Source organism: Didymosphaeria variabile (assembly GCF_027946475.1).
Source record: "Didymosphaeria variabile strain IMI 356815 chromosome Unknown scaffold_6, whole genome shotgun sequence".
NCBI classification, from domain to species: domain Eukaryota; kingdom Fungi; phylum Ascomycota; class Dothideomycetes; order Pleosporales; family Didymosphaeriaceae; genus Didymosphaeria; species Didymosphaeria variabile.
Genome location: NW_026611625.1, coordinates 308,995 through 326,659, shown reverse-complemented (window position 1 = coordinate 326,659; position 17,665 = coordinate 308,995). Strand labels below are relative to the sequence as shown.

General features: G+C 53.4%; 8 protein-coding genes across 8 annotated transcripts; 4 read left to right on the top strand and 4 right to left on the bottom strand.

Annotated features, from left to right (window-relative positions):
• Positions 1-123: 123 nt before the first annotated feature.
• On the top strand, positions 124-1,522 carry N0V89_008048 (uncharacterized protein; the record flags this gene model as incomplete). Its single annotated transcript, XM_056216807.1, has 3 exons — positions 124-275; positions 326-560; positions 620-1,522. 3 exons carry the CDS (start codon positions 124-126, stop codon positions 1,520-1,522), a joined length of 1,290 nt encoding a protein of 429 aa, XP_056068363.1.
• A 2,270-nt stretch (positions 1,523-3,792) lies between these two features.
• Positions 3,793-5,400, top strand: N0V89_008047 (uncharacterized protein; the record flags this gene model as incomplete). Its single annotated transcript, XM_056216806.1, has 1 exon — positions 3,793-5,400. One exon carries the CDS (start codon positions 3,793-3,795, stop codon positions 5,398-5,400), a length of 1,608 nt encoding a protein of 535 aa, XP_056068362.1.
• Positions 5,401-5,925: 525 nt separating this feature from the next.
• On the bottom strand, positions 5,926-7,407 carry WRS1 (tryptophan--tRNA ligase; the record flags this gene model as incomplete). Its single annotated transcript, XM_056216805.1, has 1 exon — positions 5,926-7,407. The coding sequence occupies one exon, from the start codon at positions 7,405-7,407 to the stop codon at positions 5,926-5,928; it is 1,482 nt and encodes a 493-aa protein (XP_056068361.1).
• Positions 7,408-7,829: 422 nt separating this feature from the next.
• Positions 7,830-8,690, top strand: N0V89_008045 (uncharacterized protein; the record flags this gene model as incomplete). Its single annotated transcript, XM_056216804.1, has 1 exon — positions 7,830-8,690. One exon carries the CDS (start codon positions 7,830-7,832, stop codon positions 8,688-8,690), a length of 861 nt encoding a protein of 286 aa, XP_056068360.1.
• An 874-nt stretch (positions 8,691-9,564) lies between these two features.
• TOM70 (TOM (translocase of outer membrane) complex component) lies at positions 9,565-11,826 on the bottom strand (the record flags this gene model as incomplete). The annotated part of the gene is made up of 5 exons (XM_056216803.1): positions 9,565-9,639; positions 9,757-10,400; positions 10,456-10,858; positions 10,913-11,281; positions 11,431-11,826. 5 exons carry the CDS (start codon positions 11,824-11,826, stop codon positions 9,565-9,567), a joined length of 1,887 nt encoding a protein of 628 aa, XP_056068359.1.
• A 1,971-nt stretch (positions 11,827-13,797) lies between these two features.
• On the bottom strand, positions 13,798-14,253 carry N0V89_008043 (uncharacterized protein; the record flags this gene model as incomplete). The annotated part of the gene is made up of 2 exons (XM_056216802.1): positions 13,798-14,132; positions 14,184-14,253. The coding sequence occupies 2 exons, from the start codon at positions 14,251-14,253 to the stop codon at positions 13,798-13,800; spliced, it is 405 nt and encodes a 134-aa protein (XP_056068358.1).
• A 1,222-nt stretch (positions 14,254-15,475) lies between these two features.
• N0V89_008042 (uncharacterized protein) lies at positions 15,476-16,115 on the top strand (the record flags this gene model as incomplete). The annotated part of the gene is made up of 2 exons (XM_056216801.1): positions 15,476-15,731; positions 15,787-16,115. The coding sequence occupies 2 exons, from the start codon at positions 15,476-15,478 to the stop codon at positions 16,113-16,115; spliced, it is 585 nt and encodes a 194-aa protein (XP_056068357.1).
• Positions 16,116-16,718: 603 nt separating this feature from the next.
• Positions 16,719-17,465, bottom strand: N0V89_008041 (uncharacterized protein; the record flags this gene model as incomplete). The annotated part of the gene is made up of 2 exons (XM_056216800.1): positions 16,719-16,800; positions 16,882-17,465. 2 exons carry the CDS (start codon positions 17,463-17,465, stop codon positions 16,719-16,721), a joined length of 666 nt encoding a protein of 221 aa, XP_056068356.1.
• Between the last annotated feature and the right edge of the window lie 200 nt (positions 17,466-17,665).

Below are 17,665 nucleotides of genomic sequence, written 5' to 3'. Positions count from 1 at the left end.
AGGATTCCATGCCACTGGCTAAACGGCGTTGTATCGAGACGCTCATTGATGCTGAGCCCGGTGAGCAGCACCTTGACATACTTACGAATTCTCGTCTGACACGCTCACTTCACAGACAACGATATGCCCCCATGCATCTCATCATCCCAGGATTCCAACATTGATGACGGGCTCAAGCTGGAGGGAGCCGAAGCCCAGAGTCACCAGCAGACTGTGTCATCCGGCGCCGGTCATTCTGCGGTCAACGAGAGTCCAAAGCAATGTATCTCGCTCGAGTCAGTATTTCCTCTTTTCCACCGGGCGAAGATTGACTAATCCAGCGCAGTGTCATCTCAAGGACTGTCATCGCCGTCGAATGTGGCAAGGGACTCAGCGCTCAATACATGATCCCCCTAAGCCTTCTTTGCGCACAAAGCCAGAAGCAGTTGGACGTATTCCAGCAAGCAGAAGACCTACACGATAGCTACGTTAAGGTGAAGGCCATCAAGAAGCAAGCGAAAAGCGTTTTCTCGCTATTGGAGATCCACAACATCGTTCATACGGACAAGAGTCGCGAAAAGGTATCGTAATTAGACGATATCATCTTGTCTGTAATTTCAGACTGATTCGAGTGATACAGGCAATGGCAATCATTCTAGAATGTCTGCATAGATTTCCCATCGCCAAGTACCAGGTTGGGATCGCCCAGAGAATTACAGAAGCGACGGATGTAGTGTTCCAAAAGAACGAGATTTTCATCGTTTCACCCGGCAAGAAGTTCGACAGATCGAAGGTTCCTAAGAACGATGTCCACGGTCGCCTCAAAATACTCAAAGACGAGGCCGTGTACACAGTGTTGGAGCGAATCCACTTCTGCCTGTGTAAACTCAAGACCTTAGAGGAGAAGAAGGCGCCCGCAAATGCAGTACAAGCTGCCGCTCAGCGACGCCTCATACTTCCGAATGAACATCCTTCAACAGTAGAGGCTTTGGTCAATTGGCTGTACAAAGACGGTCTGTCATTCACTGACATCAACAATCTTTGCGAAATTCACGCGCTGGCCGACAAGCTTGGTATCGAGGGGCTCGCTGCCGAATGCACGGGGCTGCTGTCTACGGCTACTTCGCGCATCCTTCTTCGAGCGAAAAGCGAGGGCATTACCTTGAGAGGTCTGCTATCGGAGTGCGCTCGAAATCAAGCACGAGGACAAGATACGGACAAGGAGAATTCCACCCTTTCCTCTTTCAGTGTGATTGGCGAAATTTTCAAGATTACGTTGCAGAAACCAGCTCCCCCCGCCGTACTTCAAGATCTAGTTGCAGAAGCTATAGCAGTTAGTGAAGATGATCAACTCTTCCATGAGCTTCTCCCCGTCATCAATCTCGATATGCGAGGCAAAGTCGCAATGGCAATGATACGCAATGCCAAAGCGAAGGCCGCTGCTGTAGCGAACCGAGAGCACAGTCATTCTCAAGTCTCCTCGGGTGCTTCTCGTAACGCATCCGTCAAATCCGAGGTATCATACGACAAAGATCAGGAGTAAAGCAAGACTGGGTAGTTGGTCCTATCGGTACGACTGGAACGGCGACTGGTTGCGACGAGCAGGCTGACAGCCCTAACGCCAACTGGGCAGCCAGAAGTGGTGCACTGTAATACCCAACGCTCTCGGACTATTATACGCGCCCGTGCATGCTATTCCAGGAGATCGCAGGGCAGCGCGACTTTAGGAATTACATTGTTCATCGAATGGAATACGACGGACTTAGAATTTGGATGACGATGATGAGTGCGAGGCAGGCTCTGAGCTCTGGCGAGGATATCTTTTCTTACTCAACAAGGCATGTTCCTGCTTGGAATCTTCATCATGCTTTTCGCGAGATTTTACTGAACAAGCCTTCAGGACGGCGGGCTGGTGTTCTATTCTTTTCCTTCTTATTGCACTATAGAGTCGGCTGACAAGCGTCCATGAAGCATTCCCTTCTCCGGACATACTTTGCACAAAAATCTATCCCATTAACTAATCCGACCACTAGTCTTCCTCAAAATTGATTATGATGTCGTTACCTTGTAGGGCATCAAAGGATTCCCACGAGAGATGAAACGGAGAAACGAACGGTTCATGCAACTTCAGATCCAGCAAAGGTAATCGTATTCTCATCTGTCTTTCCAGTCGGCGTTCAGAAACGTGAGGTCAGTCATCAACCGGCATACGGTATTTGTACAACAAGTGGCTATTTCCAGACGATGACTTGATAAGGGAAGGAAATCCTCAATGCATTAGCCCAAATGCTCAGCGTACCGACCATATCTGCGGCCCTGTGAAGATTTGGTATACCTCCACTATGGTATGGGCCATGATCGAGACTCCAATCGCTACGCGCGGAGCCATCGTAGAATTATGATGCAAAGACCGCCTCAACAATGTGGTTTCAGAAGGCCTCACGCGTAACGGTTGCAGGCCGCCACCGTCCATCTCAGCTGCGGCTAGCCGAAACGTCAGAACCAAATCAAGCATGGACCAATGATTCAGGAAAGCTTGTGCAACTCTGGATGAATCCTATTGGTCATTCCTGGCGCGTAACACGTTGAGACAGAGTCTTTGAACGTTCCAACAACCGGGTTGAGGGCTCTCTAAGCGTGGTTTTCTGTACGAAAAGAGCGATCGGCATGAACGATGAATCTACTTCGTTGCCGATTGCCTGCCCAACAATAGATATGCATCAGTGGCGCCTGGACGCCCGGGAAAGAGTGCGAGGTCTACCCAAATGCACGCTCACAGTCTTCAGGCTGCATGGACTGGTATCAATAATTCGCAGGTCCTCGATTCACTTCACCGCCGGGACCAAGAGAAATCAGTCGCCAACACTCAGCACATTGCGTTGACCCATTTCAGGTTCCATCAGTCACTCCTGCAAAACTGCCACTATTCCGGCAGAGTCAAGCACTGGAGATCACAAACGGCCTCCCTTGCAGAACAAATCACAGGCACAAGCTAGGCCTTCCGCATTAATCGTAACCGTTGCGCGCCACCACTGATCACGCTCTCTGTACCACGCAAATTCCAGCCAAGATCAACTCCTCAACGTAAACGCCTCGTCGAATCTCTCTCAACCGCCAGACAGTTTCACTCAATTCGAGTGAGGGGGCGCCGCCCATTCTCTTTCAAAACAACGACTCAAGCGAGCTCCCCGGAATGCTCTTTCACAACGGACCTGAAACAGTCAACAACCGCTTATTTCCGAAAGCATCAAAAGCCCTTGTCCAAGAACCAAGCAAACGAGCCGTCTCGAACGCTCTCGGAGAATTCAGACACGTACATCGGAGAACGTACATATTGCCAAGCGTGGGTCCTGCACGTCATGTCACTGCTGCAACGACCCGATGAGGACATATCATGGCTGGTCTGGGGAACGTGGCAATCCGGCATGTAAGACCCATGTTGTGTCTTCCCGATTTGCATTCCACGTGGAGTGAGTGTGTTCGCGCATGGTGCGACATTCTGGCTGGTTGTTGATAGTGTGTGGCTTTATATCGTCGGCTCTGCTCCAAGCAGTTGATCAAAGATTCCTACATCAGTCCTTTAGCAAAGCCGCTAGGAACTTGGTAAAATCACAACGGTCGAGATTCAGAGCGGAGATTCCATTACTAGGGCCAAGTCATACCCTCCCTCTGCAGCCACCACTTGCGACAAATTGCAGATCACATCACATATCTGCAGATATCTCTCACATTGCACAATGTCAAGTCGAGTGCGGAAGTGCGTCACGATGCATGGCTCCCCTCAAACAGCAACGATGGCGGAAACGGCAGCCAATGCACGTTCAGGATTTCTCGATGTCCACTGCGCAGCCGTCACTGCCGCCACCAAACTTTCCACCGCCGTTGGTCTTCGATGCGGATATCCTCAATCTGTCCTACCAAAGATCGGACGTTGTTGAGAAAGCACTCATACTACCTAGACGTCCTAGCACCGACCTGCTCAGCTTCGACCGGAGCAACAACGCCTATATGCTATATGGCATACGACAGAGGCAAGAAATGGTGATTTCCACAATGCTACCCCCAAAGCGGTATCCGTCCGTCATTCGAAAACTGCGCTTCACTTTCCTCACTGTCTATCGTCGGGTGTTCACGTTGGTCGTCTTTCTCAATCTGATACCCCTTGTCATCATCCTTCAGCAAGATCCTGTCACTCTGGATACACTAGCAACAGCCGCATCGACCAACTTCTTAATCGCCATTCTTATCCGGCACGATCTCATCATCAATGGGATATTCCGAACAGCATGGCTCGTTCCCTGGCGGGTACCTCTGCCAATAAGGAGGTGGATGGCGAAGTGTTACTGTTATGGAGGAATTCACAGTGGAGCTGCTGTGGTAGGGACAGCGTGGTGGGTTGCTTTCAGTGTGATTCTGACCATGCAGATGGACAAAAGAGGATTTTCCCTACCACTCCTAATAAACAGCTGGACAGTCCTCGCCATCTTGACAGCAGTCATTCTCCTAGCGCTGCCAGGCTTCCGCAAAAGGCACCACAACGTCTTCGAACTCACCCACCGTTTCCTAGGCTGGACATGCATCCTCCTCTTCTGGGCACAGCTCCTGCTCGTCGTCGACCACACCACCTCACCGACCCACTTCCTCTCGACACTGTTCCAAACGCCGACATTCTGGAACCTCACCTGCATGACTGCCTTGACTCTGCATCCCTGGCTCCGTCTCCGCACCTGGGTCTTCCATCCTACCGTCCTCTCCCCCCACGCCATACGTCTGCATTTCACCAACCGCGTCCACAAGTTCTCCTGCCTCTCCATATCAACGTCCCCCCTGCGCGAATGGCACCCCTTCGCCACCTTCCCCACGACCTCGGCCAAAACCCCAACCGCAGACCCCCAACCCTCCATGTCCATCATCATCTCCGACGCAGGCGACTGGACCCACCGCCTCATCCGCCACGCCCACACCCTCGAAACACAGCGTAACCACGCACCCGAGGGCGCGCCGCAAACGCACATGCGTCTCTGGGTCAAACAGACACCCATCCCAGGCGTCCTCTCCCTCACCACCCTCTTCCCCCGCGTCCTCCTCATAACCACCGGCTCGGGAATCGGACCCTGCCTCTCCTCGCTGCTCGATCGGCCCCCGGCGCAATTCGTCCGGCTCATCTGGAGCACGCGCTCGCCGCTGGGTACGTACGGCGCTGCGCTGCTGTCAGACGTATACGCCGCGGATCCGGATGCGCTCATCGTAGATACGGATGCGGAGGGGCGCCCTGATCTCGTGCGCATGGGGTATGCTTTATTCCGGGCGGTACGTGCCGAGGCGGTGTTTGTGCTGAGTAACGAGAAGGTGACGAGGGAGGTGGTGTATGGGTTGCGGTGTAGGGGGGTGTCTGCTTTTGGGCCGATTTTTGATTCTTGATTAGAGGGCGCGGGCTGCGTTTTGGGGAGGGGAATGTTATGCAGGGTTATGCCATAGAAGTGATTTACGGAAACATCGCAATATGATTAATCAGAGAGAGTTACAGGAGCCGACACAAGGATGTGGACTTCGTGAGGGCTAGATTCTCGAGTCTCTGTGTTAAGATGGTTGGCAATCGGTTACAAGCTTGGTAGCTGGGTAGTCTAAGGCGACTCGCTGTATGATGGGTATACAAAGTCATGACCTGATATCATGTAGCCGTATCGTATGTTGGCGCAAGAGCCAGTTCAAGTTTGGGTGTCGGCCGCTGTGAATGCATAGGATTCTTCTTCCTCGGAAGGATTTCTGGGATATCATATCGAAACCCCTACACTAGAGAAACGAGGATTCATACTGGCATGTTTCATGGGCGAGATACTGCTGCTCTTGGACAGCTTTTGGATGGTATCATATGTGTGCCGAGCTACATCGCTCACACTAATCTTTTCTTCAACACAAGGCATTGTATGCAATATTGCAAACATGCTAAGCCTGCGCTGACGCCTTCGCCGCCTCTTTCTCCTTCTTCTTGCGCTCCGTCTCCTGTGCCTTCAACAGCTTCTTGAGCTGGTTCTTCGTCATAGGCTTCCCGTCCTCGCCTACCGGTGCACTACCCTCCGCTGCCTCCTCCTTGACCTCTTTCTTCTCAACCTTTGGGTTTCCAACCCACTCTAGCTTCCGTGGCCGCAGGAACTCCTCTAGTATCTCATCCGTGACCTTTGACCTCGCTTCTTGGAAGCCCTTTACGTACTTTTGCATCAGGGTAATACACTCCTTTTTCATCTCGCCCGTCAGTATCTCGCCCTTGCGGTACCCATCCGCCAACTTGAGCAACTTCTCGTCGTCATCCTCGAAGTACGCCAGATATTGATACGGGACATCGATGTCTGGATTTCCACCCTTTTCTCTGTGCAGCGCCTCGGTCTCCTGCCCGCCGCTGAACGCGTGGCTGTTGATTTTCTTCTTGATCTGGTTCTCCGTGTCCGACATGAAGATGGCTGAATTGGCATTCGAAGCACTCATCTTGCCGCCAGCGCCTTGCAGGGCGGTCAAGAACTTGGAATGGATGAGGGCCGGTTTAGGCGATGGATGTGCCATGCGGGAGCAGTTTTCGCGCACAAGGCGGAAGTAAGGGTCTTGGTCGATGGCGCAGGGGATCAGACAGGGCATGGCGGCAAGCTTGGCGGAGCGGTGGTACGTCTTGATGTCGTTGCCCCAGATGAACGGATACGAGCTTGCAAAGGCAGCGACACACTGCTTCGCCGCGAAGGCATTGCTGCCGATATTTGTGGAGCCGTGGAAACCGAATGCGCCGCGGACCTGGTTGTTGGTGATGAGCTTCTCGAACTCTGTCGCATTGAGCGAGAAATGGCGGTTGTAACCGCTGGTGAAGAATTCAGAGTCGATGTATATGAAGGTTTTCTTGGGGTCGAAGCCAATGGAAATGATGTCTTTCGCATTGCCGCGTGCGAATTCGTACACCTCGGGTTGTGTGAGCTTCTCTTTGAAGAGGAACTTCTCGTCGTCCGTCAACATGATGACTAGCGGCACGTCGAACACTTCCTGTAGCCACTTCGTGAACTCGAAGGGGATGGTGTGACCGATGTGCATGGAGTCGCTGGAGGGCCCTCGCCCGGTATACAATAGAAACTCGCCGTCCTTTTCGTACGTGTCCAAAATGAGCTCCAGGTCGCGGTGCGAGAAGAAAAGGCGGCGTCGCAGCCAGCGGTGCGGCTTGTGGCCGGTGACGCGCTCAAAGCGGGCGAGAAGCTCGTCGTCTATCAGCTTGGTGGCCCATTTTTGTGAAATGGCGGCGTAGTCGAATTCGAGGACGTTTCCATCCTCGTCTGTCGCGGCTTGCACATCCCAAGGGTTGATTTCTTGCTCCGCCTTCTTTCCCTGCACAGGTTCAGTCGCTGTCTCGGCGAGACTGAGGGCGGCAACGGAGGGCGGCTCGGGTTCCGTCATGGTGGGAAAATCCGTATAAAAGAGAGTCGAAGAAAGAACGTCGTAGCCACGACCCTGCTGGTACGAGCACCAATTCGCGACACTGAGTCAGATATAAGGTACAAGCATTAAACGGTGGGGTGGAAGGAACTGCCCCGCCATATGTCGGCGAGTCGAAACGCCGACATTCATCTGGCCCAAGCGTGGCAAAATCTCGTGAGCTCTGAGCTCATCGACCTCACACCATCCTAACCCCATCCCCCTCTTCTTACCCCCGCTCAACATTCAATTGCTATCCTTCAATTGGAAGCACACGACCATGCGCATTCGTCGCACACACACCATCACGCGCTTCTAGGTTGCCGCAGAGCTCCTTACCACCACCACCATCCCTTTCTCCGCCAACAACAATCAACCCCGATCGCTGTACGAGCACCGTCAACATGGTCAAATTCTACTCCTCCACCGATACCTACTCGTATCCCTTCCCCGCCGTAACCCTCGCCTACTTCCTCCGCTACCCGAACCCCTACTCCACGCACGTGCTCTCCACCGACACCATCGCCCGCGACTTCGACCCCGAAACGCAGCGCCTCACGACCATCCGTCTGCATCTCAAACGGTCTAAGCTGCCTTCCGCCGTCACGAAGCTGCTTCCGCGCTCCCTGCTCGGCGCCTCAGCATCCGGCGACACTCAGACGTACATCCTCGAGAAGTCGGTTGTAGATGTCAAGGAAGGCTGGATGGACACCGAGTCACGCAACCTAGAGTGGACGGGCGTCCTCTCCGTCATCGAGCGACAAGTCTTCCGGCGGCCCATGCCGGAAGTCCCCGACGAAGTCAAGCTCTTCCAGGGCATGGAGGGCGCCGCACGCCGCCACGGCTTCCTCAACTTCGGCGGCAACGGCGCCGGCGCAAAGGTCGGTGTCGATCTCAACGGCGAGACGACCGAGGTGGAAAGCTCCGTGACGCTGCACTCACACGTGGGCGAAGCATGGAGGAAGAAGCGGCTTGCTGCTCAGGAGGGCTCTTCTTCTTCGTCTGAGGAAGAACAGCCGCAGAAAGTAGGGTTCCTGAGGAGTTGGGGCACGGCAACACTGCAGCGGAATATCGAGAAGATTGGACTGACGAGGACGTTGAGGAGTCAGCCGAATGCGAGGGAGGGCATGAAGGTTGTGCTGGAGCGGATGCGCGAGGGAGGCCTTGTTGGCGTGCTGGAGGGCATGCGGAAGGATCGGGAGGCCATTTTACAAGGTCGCGATCTGCTGAAGAGGGATGGCACGCCACGCGCAGGCGAGGACTAGCCACACACCTGTTCTACTCCTCGCCTTTCCCCAGCTCGCTCGAGGCACCTGAAGGCCTCCACAGCACGCAAGGGCACATCCACGGATTGGATTCACTTGGTTTTATTAGCGACGGCGTTTGGATCTCTCCCTCTCCCACTACCGCGGACAATCTGACATGTGTGTACGTGGGCTTCCCTTCTTTCCATTCGCTCTTGTCTCGACCGCTCGGGTCTATGTTTTACTATCCTTTCCCTCGGCTACGTTTCTTTGCTGTACATGAGGGCGGCTATTTGTATCATAGCATGTGTTATGAGGGTGCACGCAACGGACAGGGAAAATGTAGGACAATACCGAACATGTGAGATTACTGTAATGCTCTACCACTATCATACTGGAAACGCACGTGAGGCTTGCTCTGGCAGGCTGCAGTGTTGGAGATGGCGTTCACGAGTGGAGCTTCGAGTTACGACAGGACAAACCGTGCGAAGGTACACCATGCCGCTCCGGAGCTATGTCAACCCTACCTTCACATGTGTACGATACGGTACCATTACTCCCAAACTCTAAATATGAGCTATTAAAGGTGAGATGCCTTTCATTGACGCATTAGTTGCTTCTACCAGCCCTTCCTTTTTGTACACCTAGCCGACCAATTTCCTCATGTTGCACAGCCCTAATCATACAAGACAGGAGAATCACAACAAGCGCAACGTAACAACAAATCCGATCCGGCCAATGTAAACGTTTCATGTGACAGACAGGATCCGGAAATGTTAACAAAATTTTGTACAAAGAAGCGCAATGGTCCTCTCGACCTGCCAGCTCGTTTTGCTAAAAGTGCATGAGCGAAATTTGATATAGATGGAGGGACAAGGGAACAGTCACGCGGGATTTACCGCATGCCTGCGCCCAATCCTGCGCCCATCTGTCCTAGCCTTGAGGCGAGTCTAGGGTACTTCTCTTGGACCTGTGTATCATTAGCGTATGTCCTATGCAAGTAATGCTGCCATGGAAGGCCTCGACATCCAGTGTTACGAGCGCTAGATAGCACAGTGATTGAGGATCGGCTGATTATGGAACATACCTCTAATTGTGTCCGAGTGGCCTCCGCATAACTGAGGGCATTTACTATCTCGCCCTCTGTCCGGGATAGCTCCGCAGCCCGCTCAAAGTACTTGAGCGCCTCTGTGACCTTCCCTTGCTGCAAAAGCAGTTGAGCCATGGTTGCGACGGCGATGTCGCACTCTGGATCGATGATCAATGCCTTCTGGCAGAGCTGCTCTGCCTCGGCGAAGTCGTTCTTCCACTGGAAAAGTGCGAGCGCCTTGTTGATTAGCGGGAGGACGTTGATGAACAGGGGTTTGTTCTGTTGCTCCATTTCCACAGCCGTATCAAACTTCTCAATGGCTTCCTGGTACTTCTGCTGATCGAGAAGAAGCTCGCCGTAGTAGTTGTACACATCCGGCACCTGTGGGAAGTTCTTCATGCAGCGACGGAATGTTGCCATAGAGGAAGCGATGCTACCCATCTTGTATTGGGTGACACCGAGTTGTATGTGCGAGAAGATGAAGTCCTTGTCCAGGTCAATAGACTTCTGGTAGTCCTTAGCAGCCTCGCCAAATTCGGCCTTGATAAAGTGTAGCTGTGCACGGTGATAGTAGATATCAGGGTCGTCCTTGTTCTGTGCGAGTGCGGCTTCGAAATCAGCTTCGGCAGCGGCAGGGTTTGCTGCGAAATTTAATGGTTAGCCTGATCCAGAGAAGCCACGATGAGGGACACTTACCGAGTTCCAAGTGCATGCTGGCACGCTTGATAAAGCTCTGAGTAAGTGACTGCTGGAGCTCGACGCTCTTATCCATATCCTTGAGCGCATCCTCGTTGTCGCCCTTGAGGTACCTGAAAGTACCACGCATGTTATATGCAAAAGACTCGTGTTCTCCAAGATCACCAAGCTCAAGCGCCTTCTCAAACGCAGCTGCAGCTTCAGCATATCCTTCGGCGGTCTTGGTGCTCATGGCACGAAGACCTTTCCTGAGTTGACCCTTGTTGCTCTCCTCGTCCAGCTCTGCATCATCGTCGAGACCGTATGGTGGAGGCTTCGGCCGGAAGCTCTGGAGATAGTTTGTGACGAACGTGGGACTCGGAAGCTTCTTCTCCTTCTGCGCAAGGATAGCCTTACCCTTTGTCTGTATAGGTGTCAGCCTCCGCATTGTGGAGCTTGGGAAACAGGGCGTCCATACCTCAGCGACCTTCTTGAGCAGACGCTCGACGCTCTGGGCGCTGCTCTCGTTGCGGAAGCCATCGATGATACAGCTAGCAGTATAATCGAGGAGAGCTTCACTGTTGCGATCGACCTGTTCGTACGCGTTTGCGCGCCGGTTGAGCGCCTTGACATATTCATTGTCAAGGTTGATGGCAGCGGTGGTATCCTCAATGACCTTGTCCCAATTGCTCATGGCATTCCAGCAAGCAGCGCGGTTGGAATAGAAGACAGGGTCTTGCTTGCAAAGAAGCGCCTGTCCGTACAGGTCTATGGCGCGGTTGTAATCCTTGGAGCCGTATGCCTTGTTACCTGCGGCCTTAAGCTTGGCAGCGTATTCTTTGCGCTCCTGCTAATTGTCAGCAGAAATCCAGTCACACCGGCTGGGGACAGGTTGTATGATGCAGCAGCCAAGGTTATACAGGCTGCAAATTATGGTATAATGGGCCCGGACACCATAAAGCAACACGCGCTGAAGATCTCCATTCACCCACGTACCTCTTCAGAGAGCGACCCAACAGTGCTCTCGTCCACATGAGGGAGCTCATCCTCGATGGCAGGCGCGACGCTTGCCTTCTTCGGTTCAGCTGCGACTTCTTCTTGCTCCTTTGCCGCTTCCTTTTCGGCGCGTTCCTTGGCCCGTCTCTTGTCCCGCTTAGTCTTTTTCTTGTTCGAAGACGGTGATGGCGAGCCCGTATCCTTCTTATCGTCTGATAGGTAGTAGATCACGCCTCCGGCGCTGACAACAAGTGTGAGACCCGCAACTGTGTAGACGACACCTTTGTGTTCGGAAGCCCATGAGGATACGCGGTCCCATAAGGAGCTTGAGCCTGCTGGCGGAAGCGTGACTGGAAAAGGGCCTGGTCCGACCGGAGCTGCTGGGTTGGCCGACATATTGCGACTCGGATGGGAGCAAGCGAATGCGCGGAGGCTGGCAGCTGGGAATGGCTGCAATTACTAAGGGTGGCCTCAAAAAGTATTAATGAGAAAAGATGAAGTTAGGAGAGACCGTACGCGGCCAATGTTTGGTGTTGGTGGCGATGAAAAGTGATGGCCGCAAGCTGAAGCTCAGGGTCAGAGAACATTTGAAGTTTAGGGAGCTCAGACCAACACACGTCATCCAATCCACGCGCCAGCAGCTTCACAATACCCGGTCTCTGTCTGCAACAGCAGTTCAGCAAATGTCGAGTGCTGCCACAATAAGTTGTTCAGGATGGGTTTATGTGCACCTGTTGAAATTGTGGCCCACGTCCTATCACTGGGGAAGTGCAACTCAAGGACCAAGGCTATCTGCATCGCGTCGTTCCTTCCATACGCATACGTTAAGGAATCATTTCAATAATATCGATCGTCTGCACAGTACGTTGGTTTACCTAAGGCACAATTGGGGGAGGACGCGACCGATGCGCAGTATTCAGCATCTGAGCGTCCGGGTGCCGGTGCCCAGGTGCCCAGGTGCCCAGGTGCATTCATGATCACGTGATTTGTTTCTTGTTCCGAGCAAGTTCTGCGGCATCGATATACCGCTCGCACACGCGCCGACCTCCAAGTCCTCCAGTTGGCCATCGTTTGATGACTGGGGACTTTACACGATGTCGCGCTTTCGGGCCATCTTGATCCGCTAACGTCAAACTCTCAGCGAATCATCTTCTACTTACTGCGTTGGCCATCTCCAGATTTCAAGTCCCACTCTTCGAGTCACTGCCACATCTAAACCACTATGGCGTCTGTTCCCTCTTTTCACCTCTTCACTTCCATCCGCTATGACCCTCTACTCCTCAGATCGGCCGAAAACTCTCTTCCCATCTTGAACTATGTCTCACCCTCTCCATTTTACATGCTCATCTACCACCGCGACCGCATGCTAGAAGCCGCTCAGCATTTTGACTTTCACGCCGTGGCCAAAAGGCTCGAAGATGGCGTATCACTCCATCAAGAGTTATTACAGGAAGTAGCAGATTATCTGCACCAAGGAGGAAAAGATGGACCACTCAAAGTACGCCCACGATAACCGCATAGTGAGCCCCACAAACTGAGACGCACCAGATGCGTATCCTCTTCGACAAAGCAGCAAACATGACCATCGACTTTGCTCCCATCCCTCCCGTCCCCTCTCAACCCTCTACCCCGCATCCTTCGACCCACCCAGAAAGCAACCCGCACCCCATCCTGCAAACCCCAATCCGCAGCCCTTCCAGCCCTCACCTTTAACAGGCGGCGCCCTCACCCTTGGCCCTGCGGACGCGCTTCCTCAACCTCACCAGAAGACCCTCAGACTCCACCGGAATACCACCTCCGCCTCGACACGCAGCCTACCCCTACCTCCGCCTTCACCCTATTAAAGACAACCGTAAGAGAGCAATATGACGCCGCCCGCTCCCGGGCCTCCCTTTAAACCCCGCCGGCGCCCCCTACTCAGAAGTCCTCCTCTACAACTCCACCCACGAGCTCACAGAAGGCACCCTCACCACCATCTACCTCTTCCGCGGCGGCCGCTGGGTAACGCCCCAGTCGGCGTCCCCGCAGGAGAGTTCACCGCCCAGACACTCAAAGAAGCACAAGGCGAAAGTGCAAATCTCGACGAGGGCGAGTTGCGGGTGCCGTTTGCAGGGCGGTGGGGCACAGTGTGCGGAGTGCGAAGGTGGGCGCGGGAGGGCAGAGGGGCACGTCGAGGAGGTGGGCGCTGAAGAAGGGATTTTGTATGGAGGAGCCGATTAGTGTGAGTACGATTGAGGTGGGGAGGGCGTGTGGATTAGTAGCGGAGTGAGGGGCTTTGCTTTTGGGAGGGTCGTTGAGTAGCAAGGGGGATGGGGGGCTAGCATAGCAATTACTTTTGCATTGGGTTTGAGGGGAAATAAAAGCTATTTAATCTTCTGCGGTGGGCTCGTCGGCGGCGTAAACACCCACGGCCTTGATGTTCGGCTTAATGTGGATGGGTAGATCGCGCTTCTCGTCTTCTTCGACATCAGCAGCATAAACGCCCACAGATTTGATGTACGGCTTAATGTGAATAGGTAGATCGCGCTTCTTCTCAACGTCCTCCTCGTCAGCTGCATAAACGCCCACTGACTTGATGTAAGGCTTGATATGAATGGGCAGATCGCGCTTGTCGGCATCGGTACCCACGTCGGCGGCGTACACACCCACAGACTTGATGTTGGGCTTGATATGAATGGGGAGGTCGCGCTTTCCCTCGGTAGCTACATGTCGTCAGTTGATGGGCGTCAGCCAAAGCAGGTGGTATCACTCACCGCCTATGGGGGCAGCAAGGGCAGTGCTCAGAGCTGCCGCTCCGGCTAGGATCTGTACAAAGCCTTTCATTGTTGTTGCCGAGGTCGAAGATGGAGTGACAGGATGTTTGATGAGTGACTGTGTATTGTGAAGGTGTAGTTGTGGATGTCGCAGGCAGAAGGTGTCTTTATCCTCCGTGTATTAAGAAGCTTACTGTTGCTTGCCTCTTGGTCACTGCGATCGCCGCTGTAACCGACGGTAGGGTGTATGCATGCGACTGGAATGAGACCTCCAGAAAGCAATCTACTCTGGGAAGTTTACCTAAATTCCTTAGCTTGCAGGCTCACAGAGGACCTTGAGTCTGAGCCCGCCCCAATCAGCTTCCAAGCACGAAGATTCCTGCCGTGTAACCAATGCATAAGATGTAACCTGAAGTAGCAGGTCAGAACCTCGTCGCATGTCTTTCTAGGCTGCTGCCAGGTTCTACATCCAATAGGCCAACGAAATCAATGGTATCGAGACGATCAATATACCGGTCCTACGTCAACGTCCGGTGATATGCGAGCAACCGCCTTGCATAGATATATACCGAGGTGGCGGGTTGATTGATAGCACAGTCATCGGGGGAAATATACCGTCAGACATACCCCTGGTAGAAAGTGGCAGTGGTGCGTAGGGGCAGCGGTGCAGTGACATGCGGTATCAAACCAGAAACTTTAGAGAACGCCTCCAATTGCAGTGACTCTGTACTGCAACCCATCAACTAACGGCTTGAATATCTTGAAGCTCCGATGATCCATAGAGATAGCAGCGAAGCTTGCAGAAGCTTTGGTTAAGCATACACTAGTCTACAAATTGTTAGTCTTGCGCTACGCATCACAGCACCTACCGTACCGATTTCTATCCACCAACGAACAGCATATGGGACTCCCCGCAACCCTCATGCCAAGAGGGTAGTGACAGCCTGCGCGTGCCTAATTGCTCTGTGTTCTGTACGCGAGTGGGTATGGCACCCTAAGCTATCATGCTCACCTGCTGTTTACGGTGTAGAGTTACAATCTACAAGTAGGGGGGCCTGATTCAAGGCGATGTTGTCAGCATACGCCCGCCACCCATCTTGCTGTCATGCTACCGGGATATGATTCTAGGCGATGGCATTAGCCCAAAGCAACTGACTTGCTGGAGAATTGCCACCATGTTCGGGTCATTCCATTATCCTGGACGAGAGAGGCTCAATCGAGCATGCCGAAATTCCGTCATCGCACATTCAGTCATTGTCTTCACTCAATTCTTGACCAACCTTGCGTCAAGCATGTCTGTCAAAGAATGGGCCAGAGACCTTCAAAGGTCACTCAATAGGCAGACGGTCTATTCCAGGATCCACGACGACCCTTCCGAATCAACAAAGACGTCTTTAGACGCAGCGCAGCCTCCACCGCCGAATCGCGTCTACTCAATCTTCTCCATCGTAAATGTACTCTTGTTCTTATCTTCGATAGTTCTCGTCATTATCGCGTACAAGCGCCCAGTGACGGACTCCCAGTGCGTCAAGCAGCTATACACATGGTGTAAGTCTCCCACTAACACCCCCAATACGACCTCGCTCCTAATATGAAAAGCCAGCACCCGCATTCGAGGCGATCGAGTACCACGAAGAAGATTACAGCGGACTCTTCCGCCAAGCATCAGCCTATCGCGGAAAACCCACACCTGAGCTTGATGAGCAATGGCTGAAGCTCTGGGACTGTGAGCCCACCATATCTCCCCTGTTCAATATCATCCAGGCTAAAACAGACCAAGACCGCGAATTTGACGTCCCTGAATCCGCGTGGCCACGCATGAACCGCACCGCAGACCCCAGCATAGTACGCACATCCAAAGGCGGCGGCGCAGCCTTATTCTGGGGCATGCACCAGCTGCACTGCCTGGTATTCCCCTCACCCTCTCTCTAGCCGTACGCACAATTGTCTGATCGAAACAACTAGGATTGGCTGCGCATGTGGTCCTACAAAGAGCACTACATGGCGCGCGACGGCGCACTGCCCGAGCATTTTCAGGGCCTATCCGATAACCTGATCCGCACGCATCTCGATCATTGTATTGATGTGCTGAGACAGGATATGATGTGCCATATAGACGTGACGCCGTATTTCATCGTGTAAGCACCTCCCGGGACTTGCTCGGATGGCTAACGCTGACAGAGGCGTGGTGTAGATACGACGAGACGGCTCCCGTGGGCGAGTCGTTTGACTTCTCACCGCATCAGAAATGCCGTGATTTCGACAAGATTAGGCAATGGAATGTGGATAATCTTGCCGTGGATTGATGGCATGGTAGAGAAGGAAGGTGGTATTGGATGATGAGCATTTTTTTTTTCCGTCGTTGTTCCGCGCCTTACTTATTTTCAGTATAAGAGCACGACTCCATTTGTGGGGAAGGATGCAAAGCAGGTGCAAGCTGCGTGGAGTGGTAACGGTATGAGTGATCCTCGGCGAGTAATGTCCGCGCCGACGGGATGCTTAGGCAAAAGTTCGTACGGAGTGTTCAATATCGGCCTAATCGCGCTGCTTGATCTCGCTTTCGAGTTCCTTCAATCGCTGGACGAGCTTTTCTCTCAGGTAGGGCGTGAGTCCCAGTCTGTTAAGCCCGTGTCAGCAAAGCCCTTTTATACGCAGATTTCACCGCGTTCTGCTTCACGTAGGAGAGATGAGTACTCACATTCCCTCCCTCGTAACAATCCTGTATGTTCCACTGTTCTGCCAATTTCCCACCAAGGACCCATTGCCGTCGACCTCGACACTGCCAAATATATCCTCGGGCCACGCGATCCTACCCCAGTCCGGTGGATTCCGCTCATCGCTGACGTGAATCCAGCCACCCTTGTTCGCGCCGCCCATGCCTGCTTGACGGTTGGCGCCGCCGGCACCGTCCCCGCCGCCCTTGTTGCTGCCCAGGTTGAAGCCACCCGGGCCGGCAAAGGCAGCGGCCTGTTGCTTGACTGAAGGGTCATCCACTGCGTGTGTAGCGAGGACGGATTGCAGGATCGGATGGAAGTGCCGGTTCTCCGAGAACGAGTCTGGGACAGGCGGGACGGATGTGGTTGTTCCCAATGAGAGGTCTACGTTCGGTGGCTGCGTAGGAAGGAGAGTGAGGACTGAGCGCGAGGAGTCGAGCGGATGCTTAAAGACGTAGACGTGAGGATTTGAAGGGAGGGTCGAGAGAGCTCTGGAGGCGCGCAGCCGGAGGGTAGGTGTAGCTGAGGCAGACAGGCGCACGCTTCGGAACGCGGGGCGGTAAAACATTCTGCAGAGCAAGGAATTACACGCAAACAAAGGCTGGGAGTAGACAGCGTGTCTCAATGGTGCGCAGTGATGACTTGAGAGAAAGCTTGGAGCTCTCGGTCAATGACGACTTCGTCGACAATTTTGGTGGTCCAAGCTCCACCTAGCTTTCTCGATTTCTGTGCTACAAGAAACATTTAATGCACGTTTTATGGTAGGTA